This window comes from Hypanus sabinus, chromosome 30, assembly GCF_030144855.1.
Source record: "Hypanus sabinus isolate sHypSab1 chromosome 30, sHypSab1.hap1, whole genome shotgun sequence".
Classification (NCBI taxonomy): Eukaryota; Metazoa; Chordata; class Chondrichthyes; order Myliobatiformes; family Dasyatidae; genus Hypanus; species Hypanus sabinus.
Window position 1 is genome coordinate 37,196,234 of NC_082735.1, and position 22,493 is coordinate 37,218,726.

The following is a 22,493-nucleotide window of genomic DNA, read 5'->3' on the forward strand; positions in this document are numbered from 1 at the left end:
AAGATCGTGTATTTATTTATGGTTGAATGTACTTTGTATGAGTGTGAGACGTATCGGATGTAGATTAACTGTCCCATCCATTTGCAATGCAAACACAGACTGATGTCTGTATAAGTGAGTTTCCTTTACGTAATCCACTTTTAATTGTTCCTTTCCTCTCCCAGTAATGATTTCCTTAGATGCAGACATCCCTGCAGACTCTCCAGATCATGTCTGAATTGTAACTGATAAAATGAGAATGCAGGTTATTGAAGATTTGCAGATTATTGGCTTCACCCCTGTACATAGTGTCACTTTATGGACATACAACATAAGCTAATATCATGAATTTATATTTATTGAGTTTTATTATATTTTTATGCCCATTTCATTCTTCTTTATATTAACTCCACCACTACTTTATTCCTTGTGTCACCTTATGTACAGCTTAGAGTCACTTTATGGACGTACAATCAATCATATATATAAGCTATCTTTTGTATTTATATTTATTATTGTTATTTATGTTCTCTATCTTTTGTGTGTTTTTTTTCGTGCTGCATCAGATCTGGAGTAACAATCAATTCATCCCCCTTTGCACTCATGTACTGACAAATGAAGATCTGCAATCTGTAAATTCATATGATGGAACAGTTAGATACACACACTGTACAGTAGGGGGCAGCAGCTAGTCATTGGGCTGAAATTCGCGAACCTGTTGGTGTCTGGGTAATCAACCCCTACGATTTTCACACACCCTCTTGGGATTCGACAGTAATTCTCAAGGGGGTCACATTGTTGTCGCTCTCTTCCATGTTCCTTGTATTTTGGAGAGGAAAATTATGCTGACTGAAACAAAACATGATCTGTTTCTTAACTGGGAAGGAGATAGACAAAAGGTATACACATCACTTGACCGGTGTAGCATAATGGGGTTATGTGAACCTCTTAGAATGCCAAAGGGATGTTGAAAACAAAACTGATCGTCCCTAACATGACTTCAAATGAGATCAGATACTTTAGGATGAATCAAGATTCGAAGGTCAAAAGGTTTACTTATTATCAAAGTATATTACCCTGAAATTCTTTTTCTCCTAATAACCATGAAACCAAGAAAGAAAGGAACAGTAGGATGATCATCATCCCACAAATCCCTCCTGCTCAGCTTTAATTGGTGAAATTACAGCCTTCTCACCACCAGGGTCCCGCACACTGCCTCTGCTTGCTGGAATCCCCCTGGAGACTGCAGAGTGTTGAAACACTCAAATTATCTCCAAACTGCAAATCACAGTCTCCCAACAGTTCCAGAGTCACACTTGAGATGAGAAACAATCTTAAAAGACATAAAAGAAGTGAAATATATGGTTTCATGATCTATCCAGAAGATGTTGACCGAAGGCACCATCTTGACTGGAAGAACACAGCATTGATGCTAGTGACCAGTTGATATGCAGATCAGAGTGAATACTTGGGCTGTTTTTGATGATCAGTGATATCCATGGCACTGTGGGAGATTGGCCTACTGTTGCACCCTACCAGATGGCTTGAGAATAGCTAAGCTGATGATTACCATGAGATTTATTTATCACACGTACATAAATATTCAGTAAAATGCTTTGTTTAGTTTAATAACCAACACACCCAAGGACGTGCTGGGGGCAGCCCACAAGTATCGCCACACGTTCTGGCGCACACGATGTTATTGAGTCATAAGGTCAAAGAGGCGGATCACCATTCTGTCACCCAAAGAGAGCGGATAAGGAAGAGTCAACATTTCAGACTGAAACCATTCATGAGGAGCCTTGGCCTGAAACATCAACACTTTAGTCCTTTCTCTGGAAAGCCTGACCTGCTGCGTTCCACCAACACTGGATTTTCAGCATCTGTAGAATCTTATCTGTTTATATAATCCGTTTATATAAGTTAAGCTACAAGAAAAGTAACAATATTATACCCCAGTGTGACAGTCAACAAACGATGGGTTGATGGATAAACAGGAGTTACTCCACTGCACAGAAGTTTGACGACAATCTCTATCTGCTCGCTCTCCTGTATGTGTCCCTGCACAGCACCTTTCTGGAACAGGACTGATGCACCATCAATAACTCACTCTGAGACGTAAGGTGAGATATCGGCTTTTATTGACTGGAAGAAGGAACGAACAGTGAGTGACCACCATACTACATCCTGGAGACTGAGAGGCCGGGCTCAGGCCTAGATCGCCTTTATACAGGGGTCTGTGGGAGGAGCCACAGGAGCAGTCAGCAGGGGGCATGTCCAGAAAGGTATATGTAGTTCACCACAAGGACATTCTTCATGAATAGGCTGTTGGAAACAGAGTACCAGCAAACATAGAACAGCAGAGGCTAAGGTAACCGTGATTGGCAAAGTACACTGGTACATTACTAGAAACGGTCAGCCGCTGCGGATTTTGTTATTTGGTCGCAAATACTGTGGTATTTCTGCCATTTTTAAATGTTGCCTTTTCTCGATAATAGTCTTCCTAAAGAGCATAGCCAATGTGACAGACCAGTTCCACAAGCATTCATTTACCCTCCAGCACTCAACCCTTGCTTCAGATTTTCAGTATCGGCTTGACCTATGAATAAATCTCCACAGCCTTGTTGTTTTGTTATAACCTTCACAACATCTTTCACATGAGAATTCATTATGCCCATCAGAACTTGTTACTGAAACCATAGCAATAGAATGTGCTGACTTCCTAATTAGTTAGCCCTTCATGACAGAATATTCTGATTTTATTTCAAAGATAATACAGTGGATTCTGGTTAATCAGAGCACTTGCTTTTTTGGGCCAACTTTTAAAGAACAAAAACTAATTGAAAAAATATCCAGGATTCCCTTCATTTATTTGGGACAATATGCTGCTTAATTGGGACAGAAGCCTGTTGCCAAACTGTTTCTAACTAGTATCAGGCACATGTCCATACATGGCCATTGGACACTACAACATGCTGAGAGCAAACAGGTTTCTCTGATTCTATTATGTTTCTTGGATTTACTGAGAATGCCTGCAAGAAAATGAATCTCAGCATTGTAATGGTGACACATATATATACTTTGATAATAAATTGACTTTGAACTTTAACTTGTGTCAGTTGCATGTGTTTATCTTCAAAAAACAGTAATTTTTGTCACTGATAGTTGGCTAGAAATAAGTAGTAAGACAAACCAAAACTGTTTTTGCTCACCCACGGTTTCAAACTTTATGAGTGAAAATGCCAGAAATAGGTGGGAGTGAAAATGAAATGATCTCACTACTTCAACAAGGGGAAAACTCCAAATAATTGGAAGGTATCAACAATCACATTGAACGTCACAACAAAAATGAAGATTTGAAGCATGCAATCATCAAAAGCATTGTACAAAGGCAGTCCATTGTCTGCACTGTGTGTCTGCACTGATTTTGTTCATTTACAGTCAATCAAGAGAACAAAGCAGTGTACAGTGGATTAATTCCTCTATCGATAACTATTAGGAACTAATACTCAGTTTTATAGTGCTCTAGTAGTGCTGATAGTAGTACTAAGAGCAGAGAGGTAATGTTGCAGCTATATAGGACCCTGGTCAGAGCCCACTTGGAGTACTGTGCTCACTTCTGGTCGCCTCACTACAGGAAGGAAGTGGAAACCATAGAAAGGGTGCAGAGGAGATTTACAAGGATATTGCCTGGATTGGGGAGCACGCCTTATGAGAATAGGTTGAGTGAATTTGGCCTTTTCTCCTTGGAGTGACGAAGGATGAGAGGTGACCTGATAGAGGTGTTCAAGGTAATGAGAGGCATTGATCATGTGGATAGTCAGAGGCTTTTCCCCAGGGCTGAAATGGTTAGCACGAGAGGGCATAGTTTTAAAGTGCTTGAAAGTAGGTACAGAGAGCTGTTAGGGGTAAGTTTTTTACGCAGAGAATGGTGAGCGCATGGAATGGGCTGCCGGCAGCGGTGTTGAGGCATAAACAATAGGATCTTTTAAGAGACTCCTGGATGGCTACATGGACCTTAGAAAAATAGAGGGCTATGGGTAACCCTAGGTAATTTCGAAGGTAGGGACATGTTTGGCACAGCTTTGTGGGCCGAAGGGCCTGTATTGTGCTGTAGGTTTTCTATGTTTCTAATTTATTCTGTTTTTCACTTAACTACATAATTTGATACTTATTTAATCTTTTTTATACCTATTAACTATTTCATGAAGCTTTGGCTAATTGGGGCAGCTGCTTAGTTGAGCCAATATGTACTGAACCCAATGAGTCCCAATTAACTGGAATCCACTGTGTTTGTAAGTGCTCAAATGTAAACCTGAATTACATGGAATTCCTTGCCTGCAAATTCAATCCAATCAAATAAAACTGTGTAGTTTTTTAAAATAAATATCATAAAATATTTTAATGTCTTCCTTCGTAGTGTATATCTGCATACTTTTATTCTTTTTCCTTCTCAAGACCAACTGCGGTAAATATTTAGATGTTCTTTGATAACTTGACTAACAACCTGTTTGTCATTAAGAGCCATGGAGGCAAACCTGCATTGGCTACTCAACCACAAAGAGCATAACAGCCTGTGCCTTGTTCCTGCTTTCTGACGATATGGGTCAGGGCACCAGGATCAATTACATGCCCTATTAACTCTCCGGGCTATAACCCATTAACTGGACTGGTCAGAAATCAAGGCTGATTCTATCCAAAGCATAGATCAGTTCCTGGCTAGGTGGTCTGTTCACAACTAGAACCATGCTTGAAGGTTGAAAGAATATATTGCTTTCTATATTCCTATTCTCTTGTTTCCCAGTGTCCATTCTGGCTCCCTTCTTCTGCTTCTCCTCCTCACCTGCCCTCTGGTGCCTCTCCTTCCCTTTCTCCCATCGCCTATTCTCCTCTCCTATCAGATTCCTTCTTCTTCACCTTTACCTTTCCCATCTATCATCTCCCAGCTTCTCACCTCATCCTCCTCCCTCCCCCACCCCCACCCCCACCTACCTACCGCCTCGCGTCATCTGGCTTCACCTATCACCTTCCAGCTTGTACTTCTTTCCCCCCCACCCCCTTATTCTGGCTTCTTCCCCCTTCCTTTCCAGTGCCGATGAAGCATCTCGGCTGTTTATTCCTTTCCGTAGATGTTGCCTGACCTGCTGAGTTCCTCCAGCATTGTATGTGTGTTATTCTTGCTTTCTATACAGTCAGTCAGGAGGGCGTGTCTTATGCTCCCTAATGAGGAAAGTGATTTTGCTTTCTGTTAGATACTGGTCACAAGACTAAATGCACATACAGAACAAAGCTTTGAAAGCAGAAGTCTGTGCTGAAGATTTTCAGACCAGTTATACACGAACTGCTTTGTCTCAACAATAGCAAAAATTTCAGGTATGAAAAGAAGAGTGAATGTTTGGCATAACTCTATTGAAAGCTTTCAGTTGCATGTTGTGCAGGTGCCTCAGGTGCAGCCGTTGTGTTTACCAAATTCAGCCTGTGGTTGTTCCCGGAAACCAAGTAAAATGCAAGGTTGAGATATACAAAGGTGACGCTGATGGAAGATGGGGTGAGAGAGAGAGCAGCAGAGTAATGCAGTGACAAAGATTGTGAGTGTGAGGGAAGAGGGCATTGCTAAGCTGAAGAGGAGGGGAGAGAGGGACTGATGGACTGTAGAATAGGGGAGAGGAGATCAAAAGGAGGGGGATCTTGCAGGTGAAAATATACGAGGTGGAAATGAGAAAGCAGGAATGAGAAGAGGGGAAATACAGATATGGAAAATGTAAAGTTGAATTTGAGAACGTACAGAGAGAGGAAGGAGTGTGGAAATTACATCAAGAGTTGACATAACATTAAAGACACCAGTTAATTTTGGTTAAAAATGAGCAGTACAACAGAGATTTGAATAAAGTTTGGACAACAAAATTTGGAAATTTATGACAATCTGGAATCTAAATCAGGACTAGCCAGTCATAGAGCTTCCAGTGACAGTCATTTGAGTGAAATTTGTACAGATTAGTCACCACAATATGTAATATGTGATGTGGTCAAGTCTGGGCTTCATGCATGTTGCTCATTGACACCAATTAAATTTAATCTCCTCGAATATTTTAACTGGTCTAGAGATTGATCCCTGTTTATTTTGTGCTCTCTTCCATCTTGCCCCTTCTCTCACTCTGTGTGGGCCCCAGTGACCTCTGTCGGCACAGGCTATTCATGTGAAACGCCTAGCAAGGTGTGACAACCAAATACTCAAAGGCTTATCTCAAGGCCACAAAGCCATGTCATCCAAATTCATCCTCCGTGAACTCCTGATGTCACAATTTACCTGTTCATGGTCCTTCCATTTCAGCTGCCTCACTGCTCTGCACTTTCAACGTAACTGTAAACCTAAATGAAACACTGAGGCTGAGAATGTGGGCCTGCGCAGGCTGCTGCAGGTTTTGTGTCTGAGGACTCACTTTCATTCGAAATGCAATTTGCTTACTTTTATTGCTTGCACGTTTTGGAGTTTTCTCTGCACATTAATGGTTTTTCGGTCTTTCTATAATGGGTTCTTTTGTGTTTCTTTGTTTTGTGGCTGCCTGTGAGGAGATGAATCTCAAAGTTGTATAATGTTCACTTACTTTGATAATAAACTTATTTTAAACTTTGAACCTTGATAACCTGCATTCTGTTATAGTTTTGCTTTTTGTTACCTCGATATACTTATGTTTTGAACGATCTATATGGATGGCATGTAAAAAACAAAGCTTTTTACTGTTTCTCGGTATATGTGAGATACAGTAAAATTAATAATCTGACTAAAGTTCAAGGTTGGCTAAAGGGATGCCCTTGTACTCTGAGGCTCTCTGCTCTGTTTTCCCACTACAGGAAACATCCTCCCCATGTCCACTCTATCTCGGCTTTTCAACATTTCAATACAATCCCCACCCACCCCTCTCATTCTTCTAAACTCTAGTGAGTACAGGCCCAGAACCTTCAAATGCTCCTCCTATGTTAACCCTTTCTTTCCTGGGATCTTTCTCATGAACCTCCTCGGGATTATATTTTAGCTCAGTGCCACTGTCCAGCACTAAACTTTTAGCCTTAGGTTGATTTAACATCTAGAGATGAAGTATCTCAATCTGTTTCAGAGACTGAACCTTCACAGTTTTCTTGGGTAGTGAATTCCATACACAGGATAAAACATTAACTTTTCACTTCTGTCTTGATTGTTCCACACCTTCCTCTGGGAAGACACTCCAGTCAAGAGGAAACATTAGCCCCACCAGTACTCTGTCAAGCCCCTTAAGAATTTACTTTCATGAGCTCACCTCTTATTCTGCTAAGAGTGCAAGCCCGCAATCTTAAGTTCATCATAAGGGATTCCCATCACCAAGGCCGTGCTCTCTTCTCACTGCTGCCACCAGGAAGGAGGTACAGGAGCCTCAGGACTCACATCACCAGGTTCAGAAACAGTTATTACCCTTCAACCATCAGGCTCTTGAACCAGAGGGGATAACTTCACTCATATTTACTTGCTCCATCACTGAAATGTTCCCACTGAACTGGACTTACTTTCAAGGACTCTTCATCCCACGTTCTTGATGTTTATTGCCTACTTATTCAACTTATTTATTTATTTATTTATTTATTTATTATTGTTTTGTCTTTCTTTTTGGATTTGCATAGTTTGTTTGCTTGTGCACTTTGGTTGTTGACCATCCTGTTGGATGTGGTCTTTCATGGATTTTATTGCATTTCTAGAACTTTAGTGTGATTGCCCACATGAGAAGGTATCTCAGATTAGTACGTGGTGACATAAATTTACTTTGAACTTTGAAAGTTATTCTCTGTCAGGTTATCTTCACTTTGCAAAGGAAGTCAACAATGACCAACAGACTGGAGCGATCCAACTCAATGCAAGGTGAAACCCTTTACAGAATTTTACAATTGCCAAGGAAATCTTCACCAGAAGAGGTCAAGGCAGCATATAGGTAAGACTATAAGGGGACCAATCAGATCTTCCATTCTAAAATTCGATCAAAGTGTTTTTGTATCTTTTCTATTTATTTAATCCTTACCACATTCTTTGGTACTTTTAGATTGTTTTCTGTGCAAATCTACTGATCTCAGTATTCAACTTCCAACTGACCTCTGGCCTTAACAGTGTATTTGGTCGGAGAGTGACCTAGGTCTCAGTGCCATTTTACGTGCATTTCTTCTGGACCCCTCCAGCAGGTGAAATTGTTTCCTTCCATTGGATGTCGGACACAGACGCAATACATCTGTGGATGTCCGGTACATCAAAATCCAGGGCATTCTACTCACGGACATTTCAGAGAAAAGAGCTGAGCTGACAATTGGACAGTATTATGAATAAGAAAGGTTGAGAATATGAGCCAGACACAGACAAATGCAACTGTTTTAGTTGGTCATATTGATTGGTATAGACAAGCTGGATTGAAGGCTATTTCTGTACTGTATTGCACTCTGCTTCAATGACTCAGACAGAGGGGCTGTACCAACATGGAACAGAAAACAATACGTGCTTTTCAGCCCACAATGTCGTGCTGACCTTTCAATCTGCTCCAAGCTCCTTTTGTATGCAAGATTTTAAGGGGTATAGATAGGGTAAATGCAAGCAGGCTTTTTCACTGAGGTTAGCTGGGACTACAACTAATGGTCATGGTTTAAGAGTGAAAGGTGAAGAGGAACATGAGGAAGAACTTCTTCACTCAGAGGGTCAAGAGAGTGTGGAACGAGCTGCCAGCGCAAGTGGTGCATGCAAGCTCAATTTCAACATTTAAGAGAAGTTTGGATAGGTACCTGGATGGTAGGGGTATGGAGGGTATGGTCCTGATGAGGGTTGATGGGAGTAGGCCGTTTAAATGGGTTGACTTTGACTTGATGGGCTGAAGGGCCTATTTCTGTTCTGTACTTTTCTATGACTCTACGACTCCATCAATCTAGCCCTTCCCTCCTGTAGTGGTTACTTGAAAACAAACCAAAACTGTTCGGAGACTAAGCATGGGGTTTGACATGGTAGTACATGCTATCAATAATAACCAAGTTCCAAAGATCACAACAGTATATTCAATCCTTTAATGAGAAACCAGCAAAGATGAACAATTTTGTAGCGAGACAAAACTAATGAAATGAAAACTAGTGATATAATGAAATAAGTGGTCTAAGTGATAGCAATTTTAAAGTTTTTAAGCGTTAGTGATCAAAAAAAAAACAATTCCCCAGCCTACTCCCTGCCTCTAACCAGACTACACTGACCTGAAACAAAGTGTGAATATGTAACTGTACTCTTTTGCTTCTACCGTAACCCAATCCACCCATAGTAACCACACAACACAAAATACAATACAGGCAGACAGAAAATAGATACATGGCTCGTACAGCTCCCACACTGCTCTCCACTTCTCTTTCATCCAAGTGCCTACCTAAGAGCCTTTTAAATGTCCCTAGTTATCTTTCTCTGCCACCAGACCTGGCAGTGCATTCCATGCACTTAACGCTCCGTGTGAAAAAGAAATCTATCTTTGACATCCCGCTGTACACTACTCCAATCACATCGACGACTCCTCCGTTGAGAGCGTTAAGAGCATCAAAGTTCTTGGTGTTCACCTGGTGGAGAATCTCACCTGGTCCCTCAACACCAGCTCCATAGCCAAGAAAGCTCAGCAGCGTCTCTACTTTCTGCAAAGGCGGAGGAAAGTCCATCTCCCACCCCCCCCCCCTTATCACATTCTACAGGGGTTGTATTGAGAGCATCCTGAGCAGCTGCATCACTGCCTGGTTCGGAAATTGCACCGTCTCGGATCGCAAGACCCTGCGATCAGTGAGGTCAGCTGAGAAGATCGTCGGGGTGTCTCTTCCCACTATTACAGACATTTACACTACACGCTGCACCTGCAAAGCTAACAGTATTGTGAAGGACCCCACACACCCCTCACACAAACTCTTCTCCCTCCTGCCATCTGGCAAAAGGTACCGAAGCATTCGGGCTCTCACGACCAGACTGTGCAACAGTTTCTTCCCCCAAGCCAACAGAATCCTCAATACCCAGAGTCTCAACTGACACCTACATAATTTATTATCATATTGTAATTTGTCCTCTACTATGCCTATTGTCTTGATTATTAATTATTGTACTGCCCTGCACTGTTTTGTGCACTTTATGTAGTCCTGTGCAGGTTTGTAGTCTCGTGCAGTTTTTATGTTGTTTTTACGTAGTCTAGTGTAGCCTTGTGCTGTCTAGCGTAGTTTTGTGTTTCATGTAGCACCAGGGTCCTGTAGGAATGTTGTTTCATTTTTACTGTGTACTGTACCAACAGCTTATGGTCGAAATGACAATAAACTTGACTTGACTTGAATTAAAATGATGCCCATTGCTGCCCTGGGAGAAAGGTGTGTGCTGTCCTCTCTATTTATGCCTCTTATCACCTCTCATCTTCTTTCGCTCTAAAGAGAAAAGCCCTAGTGAGGGGAGCGATCAAGCAGAGAGCAGAAGAAGCAGCTATTTTGAGGCACAGGCCTGCAGAGGAAGGAAGGCACCAGCCAGGCCAGGGGAGGGGTTAAGTCTAAAGAAATGACACACTGCAGGCAGAATCTGGCGGAAGGAGTAACACACACAAAATACTGGAGGAACTGAGTTGCTAAGGCCGCATCTTTGGATATGAATAAACAGTCAACCTTTGGGCTGAGGCCCTTCTTCAGGAAACCAGAAGGCCTGAAAGGTCGACTGTTTATGTTTTTGTATAGACGTTGCCTGACCTGCTAAGTTCCTTCAGCATTTTGTGTGTGCTGATAGGAGAAGAGAGTGGACCATGGGAGAAAAGGAAGGAGGAGGGGACCCGGTGGAAATGATAGGCAATTGAGAAGAGGTAGGAAGACAGAGCAGGGAGTAGAAGGGGGAAGTGGGGAGGGAAAATATAAAAAAAAGAAAAAATGTGAAGGAGTAACTGTGCTGTAAGATTGGCTGGAATAGTTCTTAAATATGTGACACAATTCAAAGTTCAGAAGTTCTAAGTTGAAAGTAAATTTATTTTTGAAGTATGTATATGTTACCATATACTGGCCTGAAATTCATTGTATAACAGGCATTCACAATGGAACAAAGGTTTACAACAGAATCAATGAAAAACTGCATGCCAAGACCGACAATATGCAAAAGAAGATAATCTATGCAAATACAAAAAGAAATGTTAAATAAACAAATAAATAATACTGAGAAGGTAAGTTCAGTAACTGGAATTAGTTAAGTCGAGCATGTCCCAGGTAATGAAATTTTCTCTGCAATTCAGTGAAGAGCTACCTTCAAGAATTGATCTGTGTGACTGAGTACTGTACTCTAAAAGTGACACATATTACCAACATAACTGATAACAACTTGCACTTATGTGCTGCTTTTGCTTGTGTTTCTATCCCTATAAGACTTGGCTGTAAACTACATAACCAGGAGTGTCTGAACTGAAAGAGGCAGGGAAGCAGTGAGACACAGAGGAAGAGTTCAGTCAGATGCAGACTCAGTGGGCTGAGCTGTTGAGATGGTCAGGATTGACCATCGGCGTGGCGGCCCAGCTGTCCAGATACACAAGCCAGGGCAGTACGATATGGAGAGCAAGCTGTTGCCCATGTAGCAAGCTCCCTCCTCCACGCATCTGATGAACCCAAAGGAACGGCAGAAACTGGTACAGTGGTATCTCACGAGTTGCCAGCCAGTGTTGAACTCAACACCGGACTGCCTTAGGGACTCCAGCTGCAGGTCTTCCCCTTGGGGTTTACTTGCAAAACTTTCCCCATGACTGGGTATAGCCGCAAGGCAGTGCACACTTGAGATTAGACCTTTCCTTCTCCTAGATGAGCTGCCAACCACTGCCGATGAGCCCCATCTGGCTGAAGCGACTGGTTTTAAGGCGCCAGTAACCCACCTTTGCCCCTTGTCCTGTCAATAGAAATGGTTCCACTGGGCTTAGTATCCAAGCCACATGTAAAGACCAGGTGCTAGACTTTGTTGTCAGAGGCTATTTGAGGTACACACCACTGGGAGCATTTAATAGGTAGTTGGAGCTTATCCCCATTACCACTCCCAGCTATTACAGCTTAGGGAACCTGTAGGTGGGCTTAAAGTGTAACAATGTAACTCAGAAGTTAGCGAGCAGCCTATATAGGCAGAGAGAATTTTAAGCACTATAAGAATAGGTCCTTGGTTAGCCAGGGTACGGGGAGAAAGCAGGACAATGCAGTTTAGTTGGACAATAAATAGCCATAATCGAATGGCAGAGCAGACTCAAATGACTGAATGGCCTAATTCTGCTCTTGTGTCTTATGGTAAGGTGAAAAGGTGCAGGGACGGTGAGGCAGAGACAGGGACATGGGACTGGGTGGGGAGCTTAGAGAGAACGATACAGAATTTTTAAATCTGGGCTTTTCTGCACCGAGAAGGAAAGCAGATGAATGTAATTGAGGCTCAGGGCATTGGATTTGGAGTTCAATCCTGGCATCTTCTGTCCGTCCTCCTCGTGGAATGTGTGCACTGGATTCCTCCCAGAGTCCAAAGGTATGCCTGTTGGAGGTTAACTGATCGTTGTAAATTGTCCTGTGATTAGGTTAGAGTTCGATCAGTGTGGCTTGAAGGGCTGGAAGGACTTACTCTGGACGGTATTTCTAAAAATAAGTAAATAAATAATGATGGTACTTGGTACAGGGAGAATCGAAGTTGGGTTTTGGGTGAATCAGCTTTAGATGAAAGGCTGACCAAGGAAGTTGGATTCGTTTAACAAGGAGGGTTCGTGCTTTTATCAAAACAATTTTTTTTGGCTGGCTGCTGGTGATTGGTCTGATTGCAATGCAGAAAGCTAGCTCTGAGGTACCATCCAGATAAAAATCCCGATGACCCCACGGCAGCTGAGCATTTCAAGGAAATAAACAGAGCCCACAGGATCCTCTCTGATCGAAGAAAGAAACGCATCTATGACTCGTACGGTTCAGCTGGGCTACACGTGGCCTCCATGCTAGGGGAGGATGGGGAGAACTTCATGGCCGCAAGGAACCACTGCTTCATGAAGGTAAGCTGCACATGTGCCATGCTACACAATGTGATGTTTCATTTCTAACCCTCAAGCTCCTGTCATTGGATGTTTGAGAAATCGCTCACTTCACCCACTTTCCAACGCCATCAGTATGAACTATAAATGGAACAGCCATTTGTTCCCTCCTCCCTGTCCCCTGTACTTGTTTAAGAACAGCAAATAGTTTCTCACAACCTTCTCTAGAGAATCAGTCTTTAATTCCTGGACATCCACATGAGATGACAACCCTAGCTCAGGCCTGTGTTGAATTAGGCCAGGGGTTCCTAACCCTTATTATGCCACAGACCCCCACCTTAACTGAGGATCCTGTGGACCCCAGGTTGGGAACCCCTGTTTTTGGCCTGCAGTATAAATGTGCCTTATTCTTATTCAGGAAGTGTCATGGTCGAGTGAATAAGTCAGCTTGCGCATCTACTTTTGTCTCCTTTGTTTTCTGTTCCCTCCTGAACAAGTTAAAGACTGAATGTTGGGTGTCTCTCCTGGACCTCAGCCAATATCCATAAGCAGGCTGAACCAGTGAGGCTTGGTAGGCTTTTCAACAGTATTAGTTTTACAGCCTAACTCATATCTGTTCTTGCCTTAGTGTAACCGGTTGATTTGTTAGCAAACACCTTCCTCTGGACTGCCTGCGGTCAGAACATCACTGCATAAAGAAATGACTATAAAATCATTGACAGCAACATTGCAGATTCTGAAATCAAATAGAAGTAATCACTGGCCCAAGCAAACCCACCATCAAAGACATATACACCGAACGGAGCTGGACAAAGGCCAGTAACATCATGAGGGATCTCAGCCCCCCTGCTCTTGGACTGACAGTCCCACTCCCATCAGGGACAAGGCATCCATGCCAGGACCACCAGACTTAAAAACAGTGACTTTCCCCAAGCTGTAAGGCTGATCAACACCTCCACCCACTGACTCACTCCTCCACACCCCCAACCATGATTCCTGAGAGTCACAGTATGTACAGACACTCCTGTGCCTTGGTTCATTTTAAGGACATACAATCAATCCCAGTCTGTGAGCTATCATATGTATAGTGTTTTCGTTCTTTATTTTATTCTGCTTTTGCTCTGTGCTGCATCGGATCCGGAGTTACAATTATTTTGTTCTTCTTTACACTTATGTACAGTTTAAAATAGAGGGGGATGGGAACCAGAATGCCAGAACAGATACTGGAGAGGTTGTGGAGACAGATGTTGCTAAGACCCCAGACAAAGTCAGGAATCAAGAGATTGGGCTTGATGAGACTGATATTCTGAATTGTGTATACTTCAGTGCAAGAAGTATTGTATAGGAAAGGCAGACGAGCTCAGGGCATGGATCAACACATGGAATTGTGATATTGTAGTGAAACTTGGCTGCAGGAGAGGCAGGACTGGTAGCTCAAAATTCTGCGGTTCCTTTGTTTTAGACACAATGGAATGGGAGGGATTAAAGGAGAAGGGGTGGTGTTACTACTTAGGGAGAATGTCACAGCAGTGCTCAGTCTGGACAGACCAGATAACTTGAGCAGTGAGGCTTTATGGGTGGAACTGAGCAATAGCGTAGGTATGACTATGTAAAGGGGCTATATTATAGACTACCCAACACGTCATAGGATTTAGAGGAACAAATTTGTAAAGAGATTGCAGACTGTTGCAAGAAACATAAGGTTGTTACAGAAGGTGATTTTAATTTTCCACATATTGACTGGTCCTGCCATACTGTTAAAAGACTAGTTATGATAGAGTTTGTCAAATGTGCTCAGAAAAGTTTCATTTATCAGTATGTAGAAGTCCCAATGAGAGAGTGTGCAATCTTTGATCTCCAATTAGGGAATGAAATAGTTCAAGTGACAAAAATTTGGATAGGGGAACACTTTGCATCTAGTGTTCACAATGCCATTAGTTTCAAAGTAAGTATGGAAAGGGATAGGTCTGGTCCTCGCTTTGAGATTCTAAATTGGAGAAGGACAATTTTGATGGTATCAGAAGTGATCTGGCAAGTGAGGATTGGGACAGGCTGTTTTCTGGCAGAAGTATACCTGGTAATTGGGAGGCCTTCAAAAGTGAAAACTTTAAGAGTATGAAGCTTGTATGTACCAGTCAGAATAAAAAGGTAAAGGTAACAGGTTTAAGGAATCTTGGTCTTCGAAAGTATTCTAAGGGACCAGATATATGAATATTTGGATAGGCAGGGATTGATTTGGGATAGACATCATGGCTTTGTGTGTAGTAGGTCATGTCCAACCAATCTTATAGGGTTTTTTGAGGAAATTACCAGGAAAGTTGATGAAGGCAAGGCCGTGGATATTGTCTTTATGGACGTTAGCAAGGCATTTGACAAGGTCCTGCGTGGGAGGTTGGTCAAAAAGGATCAGTTGCTCAGCATTCAACATGAGGTCGTTGAATTAGACATTGGCTTTGTGGAAGAAACCAACGAGTGGCAGTTGATGGTTACTTTTCTGACTGGGGCCTGTGACTAGCGGAGTGCCACAGGGATTGGTGCTGGGTCTGTTGTTGTTTGTCGCCTGTATCAATGATCTGGATAATTATGTGGTTAACTGGATCAGCAAATTGGCAGATGACACCAAGATTTGGGGTGCATTGAGGAAGCAAAGAAGACTATCGAAGCTTGCAGAGGGATCTGGACCAGCTGGAAAAATGGGCTGAAAAATGGCAGATGGAATTTAATGCAGACAAGTGTGAGGTGTTGTACTTTAGTAGGACCAACCTAGCTACGTCTTACACAGTGGACGGTAGGGCATTGAGGAGTGTGGTAGAGCAAAGAGATCTTGGGAATACAGGTCCATAATTCATTGAAAGTGGTGGCACAGATAAATAGGGTCATTAAAAACCTTTTGGCATATTGGCCTTCATAAATCAAAGTACTGTGTACAGGAGATGAGATATTATATTGCAGTTGTAAAAGATGTTAATGAGACCTAATTTGGAGTACTGTGTGTACTTATTTACTGATGTAAATAAGGTTGAAAGAGTACAGAGAATATTTACAAGGATGTTACCATGACTGGAGACCTGAGTTGTAAGGGCAGATTGAATAGGTTAGGACTGTGTTCTTTAGAATGTTATAAGACTGAGGTGAGATTTGATAGAGGAGTACAAAATTATGCGGGATATAGATAAGAGTAAATGCAAGCAGGCTTTTTCCACTGAGGTTGGTTGGGACTACAACTAGAGGTCATGTGTTAAGGGTGAAAGGTGAAAAGTTTAAGGGAAACATAAGGGCAAATTTCTTCACTCAGGGGGTTGTGGAATGAACTGCCAGTGCAAATGGTGAATCTGAGCTCGATTTCAATGTTTAAGAGAAGTTTGGATAGGTACATGGATGGTTGGGGTATGGAGGGCAATGGTTCAGGTACAGGTCAATGGGAGTAGACAGTTTAAATAGTTCACATTGGATTAGGTGGGCTAAAGGGCCTGTTTCTGTGCTGTACTTTTCCATGACTCTGTAAATGACATGAAACAATATTGAATTGTGTTGCCTGACTACTGGGACAGGGCTTTGGGCTAGGGAAGCAGAAAATAAAGGGTTGCAGATATGTACGTTCAGCTCCAGTTTAACCTGACTCTAACTGCATGTTGAATTGTTTGCTTGTCTTGCAGTTTGTGACCTATTTCTGTGCAATCGTAACGTGCTGTTGTTGCTGCTGCTGTTGTTGTTACTGTTGTGGCAAATGTTTACGAAAAGATATGCACACAGGTAAGGAACGCCACTAATAATGATGTGTACTAATTATCCTTACAACTTATTCAAAAAGATTATTGCCCAGATAACCCTAAGCTGGGGGAGGTAGTGGGGATAGAATGCTCCCAATGGTGTGCATCTCAAATAGACTCTGACAGGCCAAGTCCAGCTCCTGGCCTTCACATGTGGCTTAGCTACTAAGCTTGGTGGAACCATTTCAACGACAGGAGAAGGGTCAAAGGCAGGTTACTGATGCCTTAAAGCAAACTGCTCCAAGCAGATGGGGCTCATCGGCCATGGTGGGCAGCTCAACCGATCTTGTGCTGCCTTGTGGCCATACCCACTCATGGGCAAGGCTTTGGGACTAAACCCTGAGGAGAAGTCCAAAGCTTCAGTCCCTAAGGCAGTCCTGACTGGCAACCCTTGTGACACCACTGGTGCCAAATTGTATCAGTCTCTACCATTCCTTTGGATTCATCAACTGTGTGCAGAGCAGGAGGCTGCTGCATGGGCTATAGCTTGCAATCCATATCGTACTGCCCGAGCTTGCGTATATCCATGGTTGACCGTGACTAACGGAGAGCCTCAAATGCCCAGAAGTACAATTGTATAGCACCAGATCTGGAATATTGAGTACAGTTTTGATGGCTCTGCCTGTGAAAGAGACACAAGAGATGGAAGGTACTGGAATCTGGAACTACAAAGAAAATTCTGGTGGAAATTAATAAGCATCTATGGAGGGAAATGGACAGTTGACGTTTCATGTCGGGACCCCTCAATTGACTGTCTATTTCCCTCCACAGCTACTCCAGACCCATTGAATTCCTCCAGCATTTTGCATGGTACCTATAAAGAAATGCTTTCTGTAATAAGAGCAGAGAAAAGATGAGAAGAGATTCATAGGATAGCTACCTAGTCTTTTGTGTCTGGAAAAATGAGAGATAACCTCATTGAAAGATCCAAAGATCTTGGAGGACATGGCATGTATATAGAACAAGCTACTGGGGAAGCTGAAGAGGCTTGTATAACCACGATGTTTAAAAGACATTTAGACAGGTACATGAGCAGAAAATGCTTAGAGCAGGGGTTGGTTCTCAATTTGGGGTCTATGGACTGTTTGCTTAATGGTATTGTCTATTAGCATAAAAATGGTTGGGACCCCCGATTTAGAAGCATGTGGGCCAAATGGAGGTAATCGGGACTCGTTGAGACAGACATTTTGAATGAATGAATTCAGACATGGATGAATTGGGCCTGTGTCCTTGCTCTATAAGACCATAAGACCCAGGAGTAGAATCAGGTCATTCAACCCATTGAGTCTGCTTCACTATTCCATCATGACTGATATATTATCCCTCTCAACTCTATTCTCTGGCTTTCTCCCTGTAATCTTTGATACCCTGATTAATGAAGAACCTATCAACCTCCACCTTAAATGTACCCAATGACCTGGACTGCACAGTCATCTATGGCAAAAAATTCCACACATTCACCAGCCTCTGACTAAAGAAATTTTTTCTCATCTCTGATCTAAGTTAACATCCCTCAGTTCTGAGGAGGTGCTCTCTGGTTCACACTATAGGAGACATCTTCTCCACAGCTACCCTATCTAGACCTTTCAATATTCGATAGATTTCAGTCAGATCCCCCCACCCACCCCACTCATTCTTCTAAACTCCAGAGAGTACAGCCCTAGAGCCATCAAACACTCCTCATATGTTAACCCTATCATTCCTGGGGTTCATGAGGTTAGATGTGAAGGGCTTGCTCACCCTGAGAGAGTTATATTAGCTAAACCACTGATAATAACTTTCCTTAGAACCATAGAACACTACAGTACAGAAAACAGGCCATTCGGCCCTTCTAGTCTGTGTCGAAGACTAGACCTCAGGCCTTTATTCCGCGAGCCCCATTGACCTGCACCCAGTCCATAACCTTCCAGACCTCTCCCATCCATGTATCTATCCAATCTGTTCTTAAAACTTAACATTTACCACGTCAGATAGCAGCTCGTTCCACACTCCCACCACTCTCTAAGTGAAGAAGCGCCCCCTAAACCTTTCCCCTTTCACCCTAAAGCCATGTCCCCTCGTATTTATCTCTCCTAGTCTAAGTGGAAAGAGCCTTGCTTCTCTGAAAGTGAACCATGGAGATGCTAAAGGTCCCAAAGTAAGATGGGAGAACTTGGAGGGGTTTTGTCAGTCAAATGATTGGATGGTGAATCTCTGTCTAAAGGGATGAAACTGTTTCTTATTGTTGAAAGATTTATATTTGGTAAACCCCTGGTAATAACCTTCCTATTCTTCTCTGAAAATGTCCCATGGAATTTACTGTCCACCTAAGGGTGCCTCAGGGTCTCGTGTGACAAAGGGCACATCTAACGCTATAGTTCTCCATCAGTATTGAACGTAAGTGTCAGCTACATTTTAACTGCAGCATTGAACCAATAGATCACAGACACGGACAAGGTGAGCCATGGCTTTTAAGAAGAGAAATGGATTAGTCCAGGAGTGAATTCTAGAACTCAGGGTCTCAGCAGCTGAAAGGAAACAGTTGATGGTGAAGCAGTTAAAACTGGGCATGCTCAAGAGGCCGGAAATGGAAGCGAGTTTGAGTTTTTGAAGGCTGGTGGGGAAGGTTTGTGGCATGCAGGTGTAGAGACTACAAAACAATTTGAAGCCAAAGGTGAAAATTGTATCTGTAGAGGAATTTAAATGAAAACAATGATCACAAGATCCTAGACTTGGACTTGAGATTTCTGCATCAAGGACCAAAATGCTAATTGTTGAACTCTGTTGTAGTTCCTACTGAATATAAGACAAGCTTCTTCAATGACTTTACATTGAATATGTAATTTATTTTATATTTCAGATGACTTAAACCCTATTCTGGTCCAACCGTACACTGTGAACAGAGAAACCAGTCCAGTAAGCCAAGAGTTTGATCTCAGTGAAAACAATTAAATAAGAAGTGAGATCTTTGCTTTCAATGGAAATTGTAGGCTGTTTCAACCCTTGGCAACGTGATAGAACTTCTACTATGGAGTAACTTTTCTCCACCATCTAGCATTTGATTAAAAAAATCTTAAGGGTTGAAGAACAGAAGACCATTTGGTCCCTGAAGTTCATTACATGCGCAGACCATGTAAAATCCACACCATCATGGACTATGGCCATTTAAAAATGCAACCACAACAGAATGCTGTAGCCAAACCAGGTTTTCCTTCGCTAGTCTCCAAATCCCAAAATTGCCATTCCATGCTGTAGCACAAAAGGTTAGTTTACTTGTGGGTTGAAAGCTGCTTCTGCAGTGTCAGTCATTGATTGGCCCATTCAAAGGATGCAGGATGTCCCATAGGTGTCCAGTTTCAGGCGTTTCCTTTGTCTCAGGGCACTCAACATCACATTGAGGTCACGACTAATGCAGAAGAACCATTGGGACAGTACGCTGCAGGTACACAGGGCTCACCCTCAGCAGGATATTTGTTTGTCGAATGGTTATTTTTATAGTTGCTTAATTTAGGGTTACTTGGATGTTTGGTTGAATGTTTTACTGTTTGTCTGTAAATAAATGATTATTTGTAATCAGTGTCTTCTACTTCACCAAACTCATGAACTTGTTTCCTCATAACACATGCTCAAAAAAAAATCTGAATCCTAAAGAAGTTCTCGTTTCTCCGGAGGTAAACCAGTGCCACGTCTCCTACAATATCAGCCATGTCCGTTTCATTATTCACACAGATAAGGAAACATCAACCTCCATGGAGAACTTGACTAGGTAGGCTTTGGCTTATCAGCTGATAGAACACCCATTTACCTATTTCTCCTTTGTCCTTGAAGGCTAAGTAAAATTAGATTAAGAGGCAGATTAGAAATTCAGTTAGATCCATTGTTGAGTTAATGTGAAGGAAAACAAAATTTGCACACTCATTACAAGAAACGTCTTCACTCAGAGGGCGTTGGGAGTGTGGAACGAGCTGCCAGCACAAGTGGTTCATGTGTGCTTGATTTCAATGTCTACGAGAAGTTTGGAAAGGTTAAAGGATGGTAGGGGTATGGAGGGCTATGATCCCAGTGCCAGTCGATTGGAGTAGGCAGTTTAAATGGTTCAGCATGGACTAAATAAGTTAAAGGGCCTGTTTCTGTGCTACACTCTTCCATGACTTTATGACTCTATTACAGGAACTTCATCACTTCATTTCCTGGAAGGATTTATATTCTCCTTAGCATATCTCTTCTTGTATTAAAAAAACCCTTTAGTTAAAATTCAACACACAAAATCCGTTTGCAGTGAGTGAGATTTTCAACCTTAGTGACTTGAGAAACACTACTCATGGTCCAAAACCAGGAGAAAATCTGCAGCTGCTGGAAATCTGAGCAACACACTCTACATGCTGGAGGAACTCAGCAGGCCAGGCAGCATCTATGGAAAAAAGTACAGTCGACGTTTCAGGCCGCACTGGAGAAAAAAGCTGAGGAGTAGATTTAAAAGGCGGGGAGAGGGGAGAGAGAAACGCTAGGAGATAGGTGAAACTTGAGGGGGGAGGGCACAACACCTTATATTCCATCTGAGTAACCTTCAACCTGATGGCATGAACACTGACTTCTGAAACTTAACAGTAATGCCCCCCTTTCACCTTTCCCATCCCCCTTTCCCTCTCTCACCTTATCTCCTTGCCCACCCATCACCTCCCCACTTTTCTTTTTTCCATGGGCTTCTATCCTCTTCGATCAGACTTCCCCTTCTCACACCTTGTATCTCTTTCACCGTTCAACTTCCTAGCTCTTTGCTTCATCCCTCCCGCTTTCAGTTTCACCTTTCACCTTGTGTTTCTCTCTCCCTTCCCCACACCTTTTAAATTTACTCCTCAGCTCTTTTTCTCCAGTCTTCCAGAAGGGTCTCGGCCTGAAAAGTCAACTGTACTTCCTTTCATAGATGCTGGCTGGCCAGCTGAGTTCCTCCTGCTACGAATGTGCCACAGTTCTGAGGGGCCGAAGGGTGCGGGGTAGCCCCCTCCTTTTTGAGAATCGCAAGATCACTATTGAGTCAGTTCAGGAGACCCAGGAAATGAGAGAAAGACATGCAGAATCCACAAAGAGTTGGAATGTGTCCTGGCCTCCGAAAGGCAGAACCATTGATACTGGCGATTGTCTCTTGGAGACGGACTTGTGTATTGCATCCTGTACAATGCATTGAAGCCCCCAGGCAATGAACTGGGGGGGGGGGGGGGTTGGTGGAGGGATTGCAACATCCCAACCTGATTGACATCTGAGACCCTGTGAGTCAGGATAAAAGAGGGTCTGTGGGAACAGCCCCTCAGACGCACCAGAAGAAACGCTAGCGATCCCGTAATAGCGAAAGCCGGTGGGAAGGCCACGTGCGTCCATTTCTATTTGCCCTGGAATCGGTGAGCCTTTACCATGGGAGAAGGGTTTTTAGATAACAGCGGGGAAATCAACTCCCATCGACTCTCGAAGGATTGATATCATAAAAGGAATGGGCAAGTTTTAACCTGTCTTTCTCTCCAACCAAAAAGCTGCAGCTTGAATGAACTAAAGTGACTTTTATATTTCCATCGGACAATACATTATCCCCTAGACAATGATAGAGCTATTCTTTATTGATTATTATTATACCCGTGCTTTTAGATTTAGTATTGATGATGTGTATTATCTATATGTTTGCATTGATATTATTTTTGTGTATTTTTATCAATAAATACTGTTAAAAATAGTACCATCAGACTGCAACGGACCT

At 42.6% G+C, this 22,493-nt stretch overlaps 1 protein-coding gene across 1 annotated transcript; it reads left to right on the forward strand.

Annotated features, from left to right (window-relative positions):
- Positions 1 to 5,249: 5,249 nt before the first annotated feature.
- LOC132383576 (dnaJ homolog subfamily C member 5-like) lies at positions 5,250 to 21,147 on the forward strand. The gene is made up of 5 exons (XM_059954718.1): positions 5,250 to 5,352; positions 7,801 to 7,937; positions 12,806 to 13,019; positions 16,655 to 16,751; positions 19,608 to 21,147. The coding sequence occupies exons 2-5, from the start codon at positions 7,831 to 7,833 to the stop codon at positions 19,697 to 19,699; spliced, it is 510 nt and encodes a 169-aa protein (XP_059810701.1). The 5' UTR covers positions 5,250 to 5,352; positions 7,801 to 7,830; the 3' UTR covers positions 19,700 to 21,147.
- Positions 21,148 to 22,493: the final 1,346 nt, after the last annotated feature.

Excerpts from the sequence above, each read along its gene's own strand:
- LOC132383576 (XM_059954718.1), top strand. The coding sequence starts at position 7,831 with ATGACCAACAGACTGGAGCGATCCAACTCAATGCAAGGTGAAACCCTT. Across the intron at positions 7,938-12,805 it reads GAGGTCAAGGCAGCATATAG|AAAGCTAGCTCTGAGGTACC; the intron begins GTAAGACTATAA and ends ATTGCAATGCAG. Across the intron at positions 16,752-19,607 it reads ACGAAAAGATATGCACACAG|ATGACTTAAACCCTATTCTG; the intron begins GTAAGGAACGCC and ends TTTATATTTCAG.